Source organism: Fistularia commersonii, chromosome 16, assembly GCF_037954325.1.
Source record: "Fistularia commersonii isolate RoL2024-O1a breed Wild chromosome 16, RoL_Fcom_v1.0, whole genome shotgun sequence".
Taxonomy (NCBI): domain Eukaryota; kingdom Metazoa; phylum Chordata; class Actinopteri; order Syngnathiformes; family Fistulariidae; genus Fistularia; species Fistularia commersonii.
In genome coordinates, this window is record NC_141299.1 from 7,623,312 (window position 1) to 7,643,895 (window position 20,584).

Consider the following 20,584-nt stretch of genomic DNA (forward strand, 5'->3'; position numbering starts at 1 on the left):
ACCAGGATGTGGGTGTGGCACATACAATTGTGGCTGATTTGTGCATTATACTGCTTTTCTGAGATAATGGACACTACTGCACCTGTGTCTAGTTGTTTTTGTTGTTTGTCCCTCAACCTTTGGCCTTACTCAGATTGCTGCAGAGGCTAAATTGTCCTGATGTTCAACGTCTGCTTTCCATGTTCCCATGTTGGCTACATCTACCATGTGCAGCGTGACATCTGCTTCAGAATCATTTGTATCTGTGTCACTTGGCTCATGATTGGTTGCAAGCTCATTTACTTGTCCCTTTGAATTTTCCCTCCTGCCAAACTGTGATTCCACCTTTATTTCTTGACCTGCTGTTTGCTTGCATTTGACATGTGGCCTTTCTTACCACAGCTGGGGCAACTCTGGTCTTTGTTAGAACAGTCACTTTCAGAATGGTATATCCTACATTGTCCCTGGCATGTATGAGAAGGAAACTGCATTTATCCTCAGGGAGTTACTAAGACTCCCTTGCCACGGTCTCCATAGATCTAGCGATCTCCACTGCTATTCTACAGCTGAACTCAGCCTCCGTTAATAGCCTCTTTTGTAGGGACTCGCTACGGGGGCCGCAGATTAACCTGTCTTTAAGTGCATCTTGCAGGGGAGCCCCACATTCACAATGTTCAAACAATTTATTTAAATCTGCTATGAATTGTGCACTTGGCTCGCCGTTTCCTTGATGAGGTTTGACGAAATGAGCATGTAGGACTTCCCCCATCCTGATCGTAATTCCCCCCGGTTTCTCTGGGGCAATTAAGCTGTGCAACAATCCATACGCTATTGGCCCTATCACACTCAGAAGTACTGGAAGCTTTCTATCCTCTTCTATACCATTTGCGAGTACCAACTGTTCAAATCTCTCTACATGTCGACCACTGCTTCATCAAAATACCCGACATGACCGACGATCCCCGCCATCTTCCCGGCTAAGTCTACCGGCCGGCACCGCTGCTAGCAATGCTAATATTAGCCGCCGCCAGCTGCCGCGGATTCTTCTCCACCCAAGCGTTCTTACGAGTCGCTGTGTGAATCATCCTCGTCGCCAATTTATGTTGCACCCAAGTGAGTGTACTTGAATACAAAAACTGTCGTGATTCAACTTTTCCACAAATAACGGGGGCGAAGCCGTTATAGCGCGTTGCCCAACTGGAAGTACTTTGTCAATACACAGACGGGGAAGACTGGTTGTACAGCCACAGCAGAAATAATATCGCCCCCTGGCGGCACCAGGGGAAATAACCAGAGCTTACAAACAACCCAATACATATCAGCAGTATACTTTCCTCAAATGCACTTCATTCAGGTAACTTGTTTTATTAAGGCGTTTAATGAGCGTGTAGAACAGGTCATCAAGGAGTTTATATGTAGGTAACTGCAGTTTCCTAAAGCCATATGCCACCATTGTAGTATTTTATACAAAATCATGAAAACATGCAAAAAATAAAGGTGACTGCAATGACTCATTAAGGTGAAAATACAGAAACTCAATATGAAATGAGTGGCCTATGGAGTGACTGGCGTGTTTTCATTTGTTTACATTTAAACCTATAGACCAGGGGTGTCAAACTAAAATAAATAGTGGGTCAAATTTCAAAACTGGGGTGGAGTTGCAGGCCGACGTTGATATTTATTGAAAATAACTAGCCTCTACAGCAGCTTTGTGATTAGGCCTTTTTTTTTTTTAACGTAGTCTGTTGTGAAACCAAACCTCTTTTCATCTCTTCTACTTTCTAGCGCCTTTGAGTCATGTCCAGGTCCTTGTACTTGTCTTGGTGTTTTGTTTCACAGTGTCGTCTAATGTGTTATAGCCACATTGACTCCACATACAAGGCAAACAGGTCTGTCTTGTACATATGCATACAGATATTCTTCCTCCCACCTGCCCAGAAAGGTCCTGTTTTCTGCCTTTGTTTTCACCATTTTTGGAGGGGTAGCACGGTGTCAGTGTTAGGATAAGGTTGCTATGACGACTGTTAGACTAGTGGGAGTTTTTGGGTCCTGTTGTGATTTTTGTGCCAAAACACCAGCAGAACATTATGGGATTTGTAGTATCAGCAGTGCATGCGCTGTAGGCTATAATACTGGCGGGCCAACTCTAATAGTCATTTGGTATGGTTTCGCCGGCCAAATATAATGACACTCCGGACCAAAGTTTGACACCTATGCTATAGAAAGTTGTATTCACCAGGATTGTTTCCCCTAAAGGTGGGAGATGCTTTCTTAAATATTAATGTGAGTATAGTGCATTGTATTTTGTGTCCAATTAACATAAGGCATGCGCTTCTTGACTGTATGCAAGCTTGACGATGCCATGTATAGAGTTTGCCACAAGGTGGAGGCATTCAGCCGTGCAAGTCGCACGACCTGCGGCCTGACACTTCACTCGAAGTTACAGGGGACTTGACGAAAGCTCCCGGGTGAGTTACAAACAGCCTGATTTCTGAAACCCAGGCACCTCAATGGTCATCAAATATCTCATGAAACATTTCAAACGGTCTGAGTTAGCAGAGGAAAGTTTTTATTTATTTTCTGTTGTATTTCATCTTTACCTTAACGTTTCATGTGTGAGTGGGAAAGCAAGAGAAACTGTCCGGCCACCTGTTTAAGATACCGGTGTAGGGTTGCAGCCACGGGGTATCCCGCTGTTGCCTCTCCTTTTGGAGAAACACGCGTGTGCCTGACTGGGCACGGACAGATTGCAGCCATAGCAACGCCGTCGGCATCCCAAAGTGTCGAGGACAGAAAGCAGAGGGTTTCTTCTTCCACTGCTGGAGCGCCTGAGTCTTTGTCCTCCTTTGTTTTTGTATGTTTCGTGTGATGGACGAGCCAGAGGAAGGCGACGAAGAGCCCGAATTCTGGCATGCTCGACCTCCACAGGTACATCTCATGACCGGATGCGAGACAGGGAGCAGCGGAGAAACGAAAAGGAAGACATTTACGCCGGGAGGCGGAGCTGCATCAAGTGCGCGCAAAAACTCCAACAACAATGAGCGCTGGCTCTCACAGGGCACGGATTCCGTGGCGTTCAGCAGCGCCGGCAGCACAGCCTGCTTTTCCTTCTACCAGGGGGATGTTGCCCCCACCCGAAACCGTTCAGAGGCGCAGCACGGCGGGGGACACGCAGACTTTGGGGCAGGCGTGACCGGACGGGTATCCGTCGGAATGATATGCAACAAAAACGGAGACTGTAGAAGGGATCCCACCAGTTCCGGGAGTCTCTCTTCTCTCATATCCAAACAGGAGAAGCAGGCAGATGGAGTGACCGCAGCTGAGGGTCAGGCTGCCAGCATGGACGGCTCCATCACCTCCACGGGGTCCCTGACGCACGGGCAGGGGGCCGAGGTCAAGAGCCCCGCCGCCATGGAGAAGAAGGACTCCCGGGTTTCCTTCTCCAGCGCCCCAGCTGGAAAAGGACAGACCCCCAGCCAGCAGTCGAGGAATTCGGTGGTCTTCAGCAAAGCGGAGGACGGGTCGCAGATCGTGGCGGACGATGGGGAGTCGAGGGGGAACCAGACGTACATGCAGCGGCAGTTCAGCTCCATGCTTCAGCCCGGGGTCAACAAATTCTCCTTGCGCATGTTCGGTAGCCAGAAAGCGGTAGAGAAAGAACAAGAGCGCGTCAAGTCGGCGGGGAATTGGATTATCCACCCATATAGCGACTTCAGGTAGTGGTCAAACTGATCCCACGCTTCCTAAACACATTTTGTACCCCAGTTTGAAACGGCATTGAAGGTGTGACTTAACTTGAGACCTCAAATCTCACTTTTTATATCCACCAATGTAAAGTTCAGTAATTTCAGGAAAGCGATCTGGTGGCAGTGTCGTGCCCAGAGGCTTTTTAATATTTGAATATATATAGGAAAGACGATATCATTATTTTACTCAGGTGAAAACCAGTGTGAGTGAAGTTACAAAAAAAAAAAAAAAAAGGAAGGAAAAGTGCGTCGTCATTTTTCAGCACCACGGACAGCTCAGGCAGGAAACGAAAGCGCCGCCGATTGAGCTGCCCGGGATTTTTATTTATTTTATTTTATTGGTGAGAATAAGTGGTTTCATTGGCAATTCAATTAAGTAAAATAACATATATAAAATTAAAAATTACCAGATGATACAAGACTTAGCAACAAACCTCATTCAGCTCCCTTTGCTTTCTATTTGCACCACAATGTCAACTGAACCACTTGAAGATAAATTCATGAAGTGTTTATTTTTATGTATTTGGTTCCCTTAGCTCATCAATTTTGTGATATTGATATATGAGTCAGTGAAGCTTGCTTTTTCTTTGTTTTGTCAAATAGGTGATTGTTTGAAAATGTGTTCAGTGAATTTATAACCAAAAGTAGTTTGTGGGAAAGGTATTATTATTATTATTATCATCATTTTTATTATATATTTGTTATTTTAAAATCAAATAACTGATCAATTAGGTTGTTATCCAATGGATAAAACAGTAAAGAAAAAGAGGAACGGTTGCTAAAGTTGAGGGATTCCTCCTTTAACATGATACATGAAAATGCAGCACTGAGAGCATGTACAGCTGCGGACCTATTTGTTTGATTGCATTTCATCCAGAATATCTTTCCTGAACTTGGTTCATACCTGCTGTTGGGGTGGTGTCTTTTGACAGTTGGTTTAATGATAGACAAAAAGGCAACAAAACAATTTGTCCTGAATCAAGCCACCTCAGCATATTTGCTGTGATGTGATATGCTTGGCCAATCTAATTGTGGGCTTCCAGATATAGGAGTTTCAATAGTCATATTCATTCATTTTGCACATTGTCACTGAAACCATGAAAAACTATTCTGCTTTCTTGTACTTTTCTATGTTCTAGACTTAAATCAACTCAAAATCTAGATGGGGGCAGCATACTTTTGCTGTTTATTGTTGTCAGTGTATGAGGTTGAACAGTCTCTAACAACCTTCCCTCTGTTGTTGCATATTCCCAGGTTCTACTGGGACTTCACCATGCTCATGTTCATGGTGGGCAATTTGATAATCATTCCCGTGGGCATCACCTTCTTTAAGGACGAGACCACCACGCCCTGGATCATCTTCAATGTGGTGTCTGACACTTTTTTCCTCATAGATCTGGTTCTCAACTTCAGGACGGGCATTGTCTTCGAGGACAACACCGAAATCATCCTCGATCCCAAAAAGATTAAGACAAAGTATTTGAAGAGCTGGTTTGTGGTGGACTTTGTCTCTTCCATACCAGTGGATTATATCTTCCTCATTGTGGAGAAAGGGATTGATTCAGAGGTTTACAAGACTGCCCGCGCTCTTCGTATTGTACGCTTCACTAAGATCCTCAGTCTGCTGCGCCTTCTGAGGCTGTCCAGACTCATCCGCTACATCCACCAATGGGAGGAGGTGGGTTGAACCAATTCAGCGATTCATATTTCTGATCTGGTAAAATCTTAGCGTTGATCCATTAGCATTGTGCAATACATAAGGGAAGCAAAAGCAAAGGCAAGGATTATTGTGCATGTGCTCTACTAATCTATCAGGAAACTCATAGATTAGGATTGTTATTTGAGGCTCATATGAAATTGATTTAGAAGATTTATGGACATAGTGAGAGAGGATATGAGGTATATGAGAGAGGAGGATACAGAGAATAGGTTTAGATAGAGAGCGTTGATTCACAGTGGCGACCTCTGAAGGGAAAGGCTGAAAGGAAAAGAAGAAGATGACAGTGATTTGCAACAGCAGAATGCAAAATAAAATAAACTCAACTATACTAAACTTTTCCAAACTTACTGTTTGGTAAAACAAAGCCAAATGATTAACAGTGTCACATCATAAAGAAAGGCTTGCTTGTATTTAAAACTTTATTTTAGTGAAGTGGATGACTTTCCCTGCGCTCTCCACAATGTTTTATTGATGCTTGGGTTCTGCTGCAGCTCAGTTAGTAGAACAGGCGACACCCCAATTGAAAAGATGGTAGTTCGTGTCACAGCTCTTCCTGTCTGCATGCTGAAGTTTCCTTGGGCACACCACTGAACCCCCAGTTGCCCCCAATGGCCTGGTTAGAGCCTTGCATAGTAGCTCTGTCGCCATTGCTTGGTGAGTGTGTTTTTATGTGTGAGTGGGTGGTATCCAGGATAAAGAGCTTTAGGGACTATATAAATGTGGATCATTCACATTTGAGGTTTACTCTTTTAACCCCAAAGTCTTTTTAGGAGACTCTGTGTTGATGAGCTGAATTGTTTATCAAAACTGGTGACATATTAAAATGTCCTTGGGAAAGATTGCTCAGTCACCAAGCTCTGTATTGGCATAGAGGGCCAAACTTGTATTACCTGACTTTTTCATCTCAAATATACCTCTTATTATAGGTTTTAATGATTAGATGTAAAAAGTTTTACAGGTCAACAAATTAGTTTGGTTTAAAATGATGAAAACTTTACTTCTAATCAAGAATGTTTGCCATACATAAACACAATTACATTCCCATCATTGCTGTTGGAAATATTGATATGAAGCATATTTCATTTGCACGCAATTCTTCTGACTGGGCAGAATGGCACTTAATAATATATATTGCTCCAGATGCTCTGATAGCATGCTTTGCAGTGTACTGTTCTCCCTCCAATTAGTGCTTGAATATGTGCAGCTGAATTTGAAGTAAAGTGAAAAGCACTTTGGAGCCATTTTTCACACATTGACGTTCATTAATATTCCTGTGTTTAGCCAAAATCCAAACTTTGTCATTTTGGAAAAGGAGCTGCTGTTTTTCCATTGTCTCCCCCTTTAAAGCTGAAGCATGAATAGATTAATTACACAAACACTTAATGAAGAAGGTCCTTTTATTCACGGACTGATTGATGTAGCTATTTATTATTTATCACTTATATTCAGTTGCTCAAATAACCATAGAAATTACTACAGAATTTTGCAAAGGACAAAGGAGTTAACTGTTCGGAATATCCTCTAAAGAATCTGCAAAAAATGCTCCACTCTTTGCATTATAGGACCGAGGACTGAAAATGTGCAGGAGATTATCCAATAATTAGCATCAAATTACATGAAAATAATTTAATTAGTACCCACTCATTAAATAAAGATACTTTATGTGTATGACTCCCAAAAATTGCGGGGTCACAGCTCAACACTGTTATGGAATCCTTGATATTACGGCAAAATATTATAGCATAATGACAAGAGAGCCACTAATTTGTTGAATTGTTCTTGCTATGCCTCTTCGCCTCAAATTATCATGGATTTCATGTGGGTTGTGACAGCATAAAACTAACATTTTGGATTTTATTTGAAAAGAATACCATACAAAAGAAAAGTGAAAGCCCCCTTCTATGTTAAATGGCAAAGCTAGAAAGCAGCTCATCAGGATCCACTGCACTGACGTGGCCTGAATGATTGAAAATTTAATTTGTGCTTATCAGTGGGAAGGGGAAACAGGATTTTCAGAGGAATTATTGGAAATTTTCTAGGGAACTGATGAGATTTTTCATCTCCTTCTCTCTGTTTTTATGATTACTCCAATTTGGTGCAACTAATCTTAAAATCAGGTCCACTGATAATGTATAAGATGGATTCTCTGATTGCGACTCAGGAAATGTTCAAAGATGGTTCAATTAATAGCCATCATATTACCCCTTGCTACGTAAAGAATTAAGTCGTGCCTGTCTGTGCCTGTTTAGCAATGAAACAGGATCCATATTTAGACTAACAAGCATCTATGAAGCACTGAAAATAACCACAGCTCTTTACAGAATGGTGATTTGAGCTCAGTGCGAGCCCTCATCATTGACTTCAGCACACTCAACTGAATGCTCATTTTGCTGCGAGTCAGCTGTGCCCTGATAAGCTGAGCTGAGTTGAGCTGTGCTCGGCTCCATCCAGAGGTGTCTGGCTGTGTTTTACTTTGTCCAGCTCAGCTTGATTCTGCTTGACTCAGCTTGCAGTAGCCGGGGTGGGGTGGGGGGCTTCACAAAGATCATCTTAGAAGCGGTTTATTTCAGTGATATTCCATCTCAGAGAAAAACTCTGGGAACCCAGCCTCATTTAGAACCGATAAAGCAGGAGATTCAGGTTAAAAATACATATTTTGATATGATCTTTGAAGAGACTGTCTGTGTATGTGTGTGTTTGTTACTTGGCCGACATACAGGCAAAGATTATCATTGTCAGGAATAGCCAGAACAATTTCCAGAAGCAAGAAGCTTCTATCTTGTCTTTTCACTTGTTGGTTTGATCATAGGACGCCTTTCCCATGAGCTATTTAGGAATAGGAAAAATAGTAAGAATGTGTGCACAGTGGTCTGATGTGTAATGGATCAACTTCTCTAAATGTTTTCATTTAAATTTCTATCATCACATACAGTATACCCAGGTGTTTGAGCATATGCAAAAACACAGCACAAAGTATTTTACATTCATTTTTTTTAGACTGACCGCAGTAATATATCTTGACCCAGATTTTGGTCTGACAGTGACACATGGCCAGTTGCAGTGCAGGTATCAGAGGGACCATTAGCTCTGGAGTCTCATTAATCATGATACGATGGCTTCCTAATGACAGGGTAGGGCCTCACAGTACGTTTCCCTTTCTCCTACACCAGATGAACGAAGGTCATAATCCATGTAGGAAATTCTGAAATAGTGAAGGAGGCGGACCGTTTGAGTAGTTACACCTTATTACTTATAATTTACCAACACAAGGAAAAAGTCATTGGCGAAAGGAGATGTGATCCCCCATAGGTTTACAAAAATATAGTTGATATTTGCATTAGCTCCTTAATGAATTTCAGTGGGTTTGATTGTTCCTTACTACATATGCATTGTATGGCTTTAAATTCTGGATTTGGACTGCAGATTTTCTGTGGAGTTCATTCGAGGAAGATAGTAATATTTTTTGTGGGGCCACTGTAACCAACAAGAGGTTGATGACTTCTGGATTAGTGACAGCTGATGAGGATTTTTAGTGAACCACAAATTGAGGGGATCAAGGCCTCTAAGTTAACAAAATGTGTCATCAAATATGTGAACTGTCCCACACTGGTCATTCATGAAGCAGATTATTGAAGCCTTCCAATAAACACATGAAAAAGGTTTTATCCTGCTTAAATATCCTGAAAAAACATATTGTATAAAATTCTCCATAAGGCATGCTTTAATCATGTATTCATTTTGACTAGATAGCTATGGATTTCACACCAGTAATCACAGATGCCAGCCCTTCACACACACAGTGGAGAGGGTCTGGCCAGTAGCCAGTAAAGCCGCCGTGAGGAGTGTTTACAAGGCTGAGACCACAACACCAAGCACCTGAGGGAGGCTTTGCTCATAAACAGCAGAGATGCAAGTCTTTGGCTGCAGATCAAACATTCAGCACCAGATGAAGTTTTCATGGGAATGGGTTCATTCAACAGACCCTGTGGCTGTTCGCTTTACACATCTTTAAATTCCTACCTCAAGTGACACTTTTTTTGAAAGACCAGGGAAGGATGGTCGTCATTTCATCATTCCAAAAAATGTTCTGCACTTGGTTCGTTGGCACTCTGTTGTTTTTTTGCTGATTTAGGACTTCACTGTTTTATTATTCAGTTGTAGTGGTTGTATTGTAAATGAGAACCATGAGCAACGGCATGTCACTTTTTAAACTGTCACACTCGGTAAGAATTGCAATTAGTGGAGAGTATGAGTAACATAGAGAGTAGAGGTAGAATTCACTGCAACAAGATAAATGAGTGATTTTTGCATGCAGTAGGCTAACTACTCTGGCTTATTCCTTTAAGTCCAACAAAGGATGTGTATCAGGGAATAACTTTACAATATCGTGTTTTCCTAGTGGGTGCTTGCAATGTAATTCCATTATCTGTGAAGAGAGTCGCATGTTTTTTTTCTCTATTATGTGACCATTATTTCACTGGGAAGTCCACAGAGAATGAAATCTAATTTCTGAGGGAGGACTATCCAAAAGAGCACACTAGTTGCAATCCTAATAGAATTAAAAGACATTTGACTGTACCAGCATCAAACTCAGTTGATATAAAGCGGTGACAATGCTCGATTTTGCGGACTTTACAACTGAGGACAAAATTCTTGTTTATTTTGTTGATTATTCCAAGGACACCTTGTTGGAGGAAAGCAGATGACATAACAATATGCACATAAATCATTTGTGTAGCCTTAATGGATAATAGTGTAACAATGTATTGAGTCCGTAATGACGACCACAGGTTTTTGGAAGTGTTGAAGAAGAAGTGGTTTTCAGAATACATAAGTATAAAGATTAAATTAAACCGATGCTGAATGCATGTAGACACAGCTTCTATCATCCAGCAAATTAGGCTGCAATATTGAAACAGGCCTCATTTCCAAACTACATATTGCTTTAGTTTCTCTTCAAGATTTTTAACACCGAAGAATTTTTTCCCCATAGATATTAATATTTAAATGTCATTACATTTTTTCACTGGGATTGCAAGTGCAGAGGAGTTCTGCTCTGGCATTTTCAAAAGCCCTTTAAAAGTGCCTTTTTTCTTAAAATCACTTTGAGCTTCCTTGACCCAACCTGAGCTAATTTAGGAAGGGTTATAGCCGGCTGATCATCAATAAAAGCTTAGTTAACAGGCATTTCAGCAAAATAAAGGTTGAAATCACAGAAGAGGTTTTTCTGACACAAGCCAGCCTTTCCAGTGCTATAAAGTTTGATGCACATGCACAGCACTAAATTTGTCTGAAAGTAATAAGAAGTGAAGCATACTTTCACATTACCAATGAGACAGTGATGTTTTAGCAGAAAAAAAAGTGTGACCCAGGTGACACTTTGAGGGTAGGCTAAGTGTCAGAAAATTCCTCGAGCTCAGTTTAATTTTCCAGTTCATGCTCTGCACTGATCAGAATCTGTCTTAAGCGATTAAAAATACCTTTAGTGATAATCTACACCGTTTGTCAAAAATAGACACTATACATACCAAAAAATAAACTTATTTTATTCTTCTTACCACCTTTCCCACTCTGTATCCACCACAACTTTCCATCTCTCTTTCTGACAGATCTTTCACATGACCTATGACCTCGCCAGTGCTGTGATGCGAATAATCAACCTGATTGGTATGATGCTCTTGCTGTGTCACTGGGATGGCTGTTTGCAGTTTTTGGTTCCGATGCTGCAGGACTTTCCTTCTGATTGCTGGGTCTCCCTCAACAAGATGGTGGTAAGCAAACCGCTCTATTTGTTTGTGTTTGTGTGCCAGTGGGGGTGATATTTTCATTAACATTTCAGGAATTTTGAAGAAGTAATAGTATAGTCAAGAAGTATACTATGGAGTGCTAAATTATGTCATATTCAAAATGGATCATTTTGTCCACATAATTCAATATGTATGTGACATAATATCTAAAAGCCAGTCTAATTCTAAAAGTACTAAAAATGGCTTTCAAGTAGCGAATTATATCAATTGATCATGAGTTAGAATAATTTATTACAATATAATATGATAATATTTTAAGTGTTGAATATCCAATCAAGGTTAAGGGCAGCACACACACACACACACACACACACGCATGCGCATTCACTCACGTAGACCTCAATTTCACCCTCTGTAAACCCACATGACCAGATGTGGGCATGACTATGTATGTTAAACAGGAGGAAGGGATGGAATAAGACTGTTTTGACCAGATAGCTATATGAATAAAGCTTTACTTTGAAAACAAATTTTAAAAAATAATTAAAAATAACATGAAACAATTAAGATATTCAAAGTAGATAAGTCACCAAAATCATTATTAAAGTTTTCATGTTAGAAGCATTTATTTTCGACATTAGTAAATCTTCCAGTATTGTATAGATCACTTTTCATGTTATTTTTTTTAAAGTTTAAGACAATATCTGTCTGAGGAATATAAGAAAAGATTTTCTTTTTTCCTTTTTTTTTAAGTTTTGTATTTTTTATTAATTATTCGCTTTATTTACTTTTAAGATTCTTCTTAAAATATTATTTGAAAAGAATAACCATCATCCTACCTGATGGTTAATCTTCTTTTCCAGAGGAGATTTATGTTATTTACTTCTTTGTAAATCAATCTATATATTCATAAACAATACTTCAACCACACAATACCAATGACTTATCCTGTTTTTTTTTTGTTTTTTTTTTTAATTTTTTCAAGTTAAATCCCCCCATCTGTTTTTGAATAATTATTGTACATCGGAGGCAATAGATTGAGAGTTAGTGACTGACGGGACTAAAGGGGTACAAACAGTGATACACTCAATATAAGTTGTCTCATCCTTTTTCTTTTTGTCTTGCACTTTTTAACTCCTGCCCATTATATTATGATAATATTATATGTATTCTCACAGTAACTTCCCATGAAACAGGCTCCAGCATGTGGTACCAAACTGCTGTGACCTCTGTTGCTAATTATACTGTATAAAAAGTTCTTATACCAATTTTAGGCTAGAAACACTTCACCCAGTGTTTGAAAGACTCGTCCATTTTGCTAAAGAGGGATTTGCCTTTGACGGCTTGTATTCAAAGAAAATGACCTATTAGGCCAGAGAAAAATGAATAAATAGATCTAATGAAAAACAAGGGATGCTCAGATTCCTTAATATGTCTTTCTGCAATGTGTTTCTCACTTCGGAGTGCTGTTCTTTCTTATTGGAGGAAACATCTTTGTTTCATTTGAGGTTGTGAAGCAGTGTGGATTATACTGTCTTATGCTGTCAGGTAAAAGCTGATTCCATAGCTATGAGGAATGTTTTCTTTGCTAATAATGAACCTTCTAATGTTTGCATCCTGTGGTCTGACATTGAAACGCTCATGAAAGCAGTATACTTTGGGTGTGTTAAGCATGTGTGTGTGTGAGAGAGAGAAAGAGAGAGATTTCCAGGAACAGATGGATCTCACACCCAGTAACCCTAGGGGATAGCATTGTTGCTTCCCTGTTGTTCCGTCTCACATTTCTCATCTTATTTTACTCACACACTCTTTCTCTAAGTAGCAAGTGGTACATTGCTCAGCTAAACCACACTCCTAATATACTTAACTGCCAGCAAGGCTCAGTCAATCTGTAACTAGGTGCTTTCCCCTGTGTTCTGCATCACACAATGCATAGTATTATCACACAGCATTATACTTTCCTGACATGTGCTGCTTGAGGTTAGAAGTTTCTTAAATCCACATGCCTGGTAGATATTTTCATCTTGGGACATTCAGAAAAATGTAATAAGTCATATGCATTGAAGTTTGTTTTTTCTCAGGCACAGCCCTTTTTGTTTTCTTACTTATTAAGAACCTTTTCACTTAATGGATGTACATCACTGAACAGATATTAGATGTTCTCGTAAAAAAACTGTATTTCTTCAGGAAATTAAATTTAGGAATGCCTTGATCTTTCTACAACAATCAACAAGAGCATAGAGAAAAAGATGATTTGAGAGCAATGAGATCCGGTATTTGTTGTGCCTGCAAAGCAGTGATTTAATGATCAGACAAACCCCTGCTATGTGAAGGAATTAATTTTGTTGACTGACTCACAGAATTTTTGATGCCAAAAAGCAAAAACAGGAAGCACAAAGGTCCAGTCTCAAAAAAATCAATGTCCTACGTGCCCCTTGAACTCCTTAGGATTGGAATTGATAATCAAACTTTTGTTTTTGAAAAGAGATCCTGTGCCGCAGGCATTGGGTTTTGGGGAACAGCAGGGCTGTGATAAATCTGTAGGTGTGATCGTGACAGAAACAGCTAAAGGTTACGATGTCAATGGATGCCAGGCCTTTAAAAGTATCTCCTAGCCTCAAAATGGGTTCTTGAATGCTTTGATTCTCACAGTATCCATTTCATTTTCTTATCATCTCCAGAGACTCCAACTGTGACAATTTGAGACGATTTTTTTGTCAAATTAGAACACTCATACACACAGACACACACACACACACAAACTGCAAATGAACTTAACTATTTGACTATATCCTGATTCATAGTTTGCTTGGCCCGACCAGGCTGGGCAGAAAAAGAGTCTAAAAAAAAAATTGAAAATGCTGGGCCAGCTGTTCACCTCTCATGTGATCTTTTTTTTTGAAAAAAAGGTATGATCTATTTTGGCTTCCTTCGTGAAGTTGTTGATGATTATTATCATCTTTTTCTTTTGGCTCAGTTGGAAAGAGTGATCGTCTTGGAACGATTTGTTCCTGGTTTGATTTTGAGCTCTTCCCAGCCTGTCGAGGTGTTGCTGAGCAAGACACTGAGCCTCCAACTGCTCCCCTGGGGGCTGCTTAGCAGCTGCCCACTGCTCTGGTTCATCCATGATGGGTTAAGTGAAGGAGACAAATTTTGCTTATGTTGTGCTGTATGTATAACTCAATGTGACAAAATAAAGGGCTTAGTTCTTCTAGTTGTCAGATAATTTAAAAATCAGATTTGATAAACATCAAACTCTTTGCAAGGGACAAATAGAGCCTTACAGCTGACATCAAAAAATAAAAAATAGAAATTAAAACAGCATCAAACATTAGTCTTGACAGAGACCATGTGCAGGAAGAACTCAGCAGTTTTTTTTTTTTGACTGGTTCATGAAAAAAGTTCACCCCATGTAAGGCCTCATGTAAACCCATCCAATGGACTCATTCTTTATTCACTTTTTTCCCTAAATTAAACATCGGTTTCACCCCCTAACTTTCAATTAGAATTTGCAGTGAGACTGTTTTGGTGTGTCTGCTAGGTGTGCTGCACTATTCAATGTCTCCATAATCCAATATCAGTCAACTGCAGGCTGCACTAGGTGCTTACTGACTGGACTCTACTCCATTCTCCTCTCTGGTTCATCAGTCCCCTTATTGTCCCATTTAGTTGTATAAATAACTATATACATCTGTCAATTTATTTGAGGGTATTCTCATGTTTAGTCTATGTGCATGTCCGAGGTGATGTAAATGACACATACACAATATGAATAGAGTAGCTGGCTTCATTAGTTATCTAATCAGGCTCCCGCACAACACAGATTCCAGAGTGAGCACTGCTTATTATGTAAGTGGAACAGTGTTACATGTCTATTACATTAGCCTGATTGGCTGGCAAATTCTCAGCTTTTAGGATAAATATCTCTCTTCATCCCAACTTGGGTCTGCTACCAGGAAACATTTTAAGTGTCTGGAGGAGTGACTGCAACTGTGACGGTGTGGAAAATGAATGCATGTGCTCAGGAGGCATGCACTTAGGGAAGGAAACGCCCTCTGCTTTGAAAGTTACTAACAATAATATCCGTTATCTGACTCGCAGTGTTATTTTAATGGCAAAGAGGGCTGTCAAAATGCCAGCAACAAATGTGATTTGGGAAGGTATGAATGTAGATGTATGTGAAAGACACAAATTTTCCATGAACTAGTCGAGGAACATATGTCTATATTTATTAATTTGTAAAATATTTGTTCAGTTTAATTATATTAAGAATTTTCAACTGCATATATATCACAAATGATTTGCCTAATCATTTGCCTGCAAGATCTGTCTCTTGCAGAGGAATCAAAATGTTATGTCGACTCATATCATTATTCCACACCAGCAGATACAGGCATAAAATTCAAAAAGTTCACAATCATTGGGAAAAAATAAGAAGTTGACCTCTCTTGGGTTAAACATAAAATAAAGCACCAGATATGAGTGTCTTTTATGAGACCACACTCAAGGACAATTAATTGAAGAGCTAAACACAGGCTTAACTATTAGGACTATCTGCACTCTGTTATAACTGAGTTATTTGGGTGCAAAACCTGGATGTATTTGCTTTGCAGGGAGATTTACCCTTTAGAAACTGACCCCCATTTTCAGAGGAAATGTCAACTTGAATGCTTCTTTTTGCTTCAACTTTTGACATAATCATGCCTTTTTATTTACTGCTGCTTGGACATAGAGGAGCAGATGCTTTGAGCTACACAGACATAAGACCACAGCTTGAATCATCAACTGTACACTTTGTTTGATGCACATGGTTGCACACCAACAGCAGCCTGAAATCTACAGCTGTGTCTCAATTTATAGTTCAGACAGTAGTGGCAGGTATGTGATTTTGCAAACCTAAAGGCAAGACTTAACCTCCTACCCCCCGTCCTGAATCCAACACTGACCCCCAGTTACATTTACTGTCATTTTTACCCCTCTGCACACCTCATTTACAAAATGTTGAATGACTGAATTGTAATTTCGTCAATTTTTTGTGTTTGAAATGGAAGTTTTTTATTGGAAAGATTCTGATCTTCTACTTGTTGATAACTTTCATCGGGGTAATACCAAATAAAAGCTATTGAACTCAAACAAAATGAGAGGTTATGAGTGCTTTGTTTTCACTCCTTTGTTATTCATTGTGCTTGCTTCTGGACATTTGTTTGGTGTTTTTCAATGCCCAATTTCAATGTTTGAATTACAACCTGATTAACATCAGTTTGTAAAATCAATACTAATAATATTACAAGTTTTTGTTAAATGATTCAAATTAAAATATTCACTTCATAGATGTTAACAAAGTTATACTCTTTTCTTTAAGATGTTTTTGTAAAGTTCATTGATTAGGATGGTTTTGATTTAAAAAAAAAAAAAGGTTTTGCTTAACTGTCTGTATCTCACCTCAGTTATTTTATGTCCTCTGCAGCAGAAAACAACTTTTGGCAGTCTTATTGCCACATTCTTTGTCTGTTCCTCCAATTTGGGGGATGGAAAACAAAATGAGTTTATGCAATAAATACAGTAATAAAAGGAATAAAATGTTGCTGTTTTTTTAACCACTTAGTACATGATGTAATTTATTGCTTTAGCATCTGTGTCAAGGCCTCAATTAAAATATATTTCCCAGAGAACCGGTTGTGGATGCAAACTATCATCAATACCCAAACAGATTTTATGTTCAGATACCACAATTCCCAGTCACATGTCACTCTCCATTGACAGTTGGTTGGGTAAATAACGGGGATCATTAACTCCAACTGATTTTAGTTGAGCATGTTAATTGTAATTATCAGTAATAATAGCAGACATCCAAAGCCCAATCCTTTAGTACCGTAATTTTCTTAAATGCTAAATATAAACACAAGCCTGCAGATTATAGATAATGAGTCTTAATGAATCCCACCCCCTGTATGATGAGCTGTGGCTGATTTGCAGCTCCTCCAGCCAGTGGTTCATCCCACCCCGGTGCAGAACTGAACACTTCAGACACTCCTTTGTGCCCACAGCCATCAGCCTGACTGTACAACAGCAGGCTGGACGGCACACAACTCTGACCAGCCTGAGGTGCATCTGTGCTGCTTCCTCAATCTCACTACCTCACCCCATTCACTACCTCACCCAGAGAACAACAACCATGTAACCATTTCTCAACCAAGTAAAACCAGATGGTTGTTCCAGTATTAACATACACTCCCTTCTATTATTACACTACCATGTATCATATATGTCCACTACTCCCCTTTTGTTCCTCCATAAGTATATTATGTACAATTAGCTATGAGTGCTGCTCACTGAAGACCAGTAGCAAATGAAATGAACACAAGGACAAATGTAATTTGTCTCTGTACCTTGTGGTCAAGGGTATTTCAGTAAAATTAGTTTACTGTACTATTATGAAGGTTGCAATTTTCAATAGTTACAGACAAACATAGACTTTTGTCATTATGTTAAACAAGTCACAAATCTAAACAGATAGTCATTTTCCAGCACTTCTGGTTTTCAATTCATGTGACCATATTGAAATCTGGGAAAATAAATGTCTGGAACATTAATTAAGTCATTTATTTATCATCATGGAGACGTGACCAGGCAAACAGACCACTTTATGTTATATAGTATGGTAAATGATAATGCTCAGAGTTGCTGGTATGCATATTCAAACAGTATATCAATTTTCGAGTCTACTTTTTATACAATGCAAAGTTAATCTGCTTATGTAGTGCTTAATGGCATATATAAGTGATACTTATTTTCTCAGATTTGAGAGACAGGAGGACAATCAACTGCAGTTGAAAATAATCTATAGCTAAGTAACAGCAGAATTTACAAAACAACTTGAGACATGCATGATAACAACAACAATAATGTGGCACAGTGGTGCAGTGCACTTTAGCACAAAAGACCCTGGTTCAATTCGGACAGAGGACTTTTCTGTGTGTTGTTGTTTTCACGATCTCCCCATGTGTGCCTGGGTTTCCAGGTTCCTCCCACAGTCTACATGCAGAAGGTTAAATGGAAAAATTGGGAAAATTGCCCCAATGTGTGAATGAGAAAATGGTTGTTTATCTCTATATGTGGCCCTCCGACTGACTGGCAACCAATTCAGGGTGAACCCATGTAAGATGATGTAAGATTAGCAGTATATAATGGATGGATGGATGGATGATAATAATAACAATAATGATAATAATAATAAAACAGGATGTGAATGAAAGTAAAAGAAGGACTGCAGTTATAAGGCAAACAGTATGGAAATTATTCTCAAACTTGAAGTATTATGATAGTGAATATTAGCTGTTATGTGTTTTCTGGACTTATAAACCAAACCTCTCTTCAAACAGATATACTGTTCAGAGCAGATTTAAAACTTTTTGCTTCTCTTTAATGCCTGTGAGATTCTGATCAAGAAGTTTCTCAATGCCCCGCCGCTTCAGGCATTTCCCTCATGTTTTTGTTCATCAAAACACCATTCTGAATTCTTACTTTCAAACATCTGATGGCAGGTCCTATCCTGTTTCACCACCTCAGAAACCAACTGAATTTGACTTTCTAATGAAACACAGCCGTCCCAGTGATGAATTCCAACTAGATAAGTCAATCAGAGATTGATGGCACCAACTGTCCCACACATACAGTAAAATCCAGATAATGTGTGAACTGCAGCTATTTGAGGCTAGTAAGGGCAGGCTGGCGGTGTCTGTGGAGAGCTTTTTAATGAAAGTATGTAAAATGGTCGACTATGTATGAGCTCCTCCTCAACAACATTTACCTTCTCCTGTTCTTCTGCCTAGCCCAGAAAAGAAAAGACAACTCAGTGATAAAGATAAGGCTATCTACCAAATAATTATCGGACATCGACAGTAATTATCTTTATATGCCCCAGAATGCCTTCCCCTTTTGTCAGCACACTATTAAATTCACTCAGTCTATTATGACTTCTGTCACACTTTAAACTGTAATGGGAGTTAACAGTATACGAATGAGAGAGGAAACAGACTCATGTCATTTGATAAAAACGTTTTTGGCATGAAAGACAACACAAAAAAAGCTCAGAAATCCTGTTTTTTTTCATACCTCAACTGGTATATGTGTGTTGATCAGGCTCCACATGTGTATATGGGTTTATAATTGAGTGTAAGTTGCAAGATCAATGCAATCATCTAATGCAAGCCATATGACTCAGAGAACTGATGAAAGGTGACAATTACATCCTGTTGATTTGAATATGCCAATTAGTGTTTACAATTCAAGCTCCTGTGAATGCCCACATGTTAATTTAAACAAAACAGTTTTGAATTTTTATATTTTCTATATTTTTTGAATTTAGTTTTATTTTAATATTTATTCTAGTTTAGATATAACTGTAACCAACTGAAATCCTTCTGACATGAAATTTATAACTGAATAATACAGAATGCCTGCAACTTTTAACAGAATGTAACAATTAGCTTTTGTCTAATAAAATCAAATACTACTGTAATATTGTAGTTTTGAAAACATAAATGCATATGATAAAAAAAAAACTTCTTAAGATATGTCATACAAATTTCTTATAGTTTTGATACTATTAATACAGTGTGCTAAAAGCACACATGAAAATCAACATCTTTATCAATAGCAAAAATATTTCTTTATTTTTTATATTGTAAATAATGTTTCTATTTAGTTGTCTATACTAACATACATGTATAAATACATTCATATGTATGTATGTATGTATGTATGTCAGAATGTGTGACATTGACTGTGACCCTGACTGCAGGATAAGGAGTATGTGTATAAGCAATAATGTGCATTGCAAAATCCACTTTTGTTGTATCCTCTAATTTTCTAACTATTTTTTACTTTTCCATGTTTTTAACAGAATGATTCGTGGAGCGAGCTCTACTCCTTTGCCCTTTTTAAGGCCATGAGCCACATGCTGTGCATTGGATATGGAAGACAAGCACCTGAGAGCATGTCGGACATCTGGCTAACCATGCTTAGTATGATTGTTGGAGCCACATGTTACGCCATGTTCATCGGCCATGCAACAGCACTCATCCAGTCTTTGGACTCATCCAGGCGGCAATATCAGGAAAAGGTAGATATCTTGCCTTCTTTCTAGAACAATTTACTTAGGTTTGTCTCAGCCAAAGTAAACCAAACACACAGGCACGCACGTACACACACTTTTACTACCCTTCAGCAACCAGTAATAAAGCAATGCACTATTTGTTGGATCTGATTTCCTTGTATTAGCTTCTTAGAGGTATACTGCCTCTTGACTGAAAGGTTGAAATGTGTTTGCTGACCTCAGCATTGAAACGTTTGTGTTAAATCCTGATATGCAAGTTTTATCTGCTCCCACA

The 20,584-nt window shown here is 39.1% G+C and overlaps 1 protein-coding gene across 1 annotated transcript in view; it reads left to right on the forward strand.

The window, feature by feature from the left end:
- Window positions 1-1,707: 1,707 nt before the first annotated feature.
- The window catches only part of hcn2b (hyperpolarization activated cyclic nucleotide-gated potassium channel 2b), a 39,050-nt gene continuing 20,173 nt past the window's right edge, over window positions 1,708-20,584 (forward strand). The window contains exons 1-4 of the mRNA XM_086162086.1: window positions 1,708-3,695; window positions 4,980-5,403; window positions 11,055-11,216; window positions 20,098-20,316. Of these exons, the coding sequence (XP_086018212.1) occupies window positions 2,836-3,695; window positions 4,980-5,403; window positions 11,055-11,216; window positions 20,098-20,316 (1,665 nt within the window). The 5' untranslated portion in view covers window positions 1,708-2,835. The remainder of the gene's footprint in view (window positions 3,696-4,979; window positions 5,404-11,054; window positions 11,217-20,097; window positions 20,317-20,584) is intronic.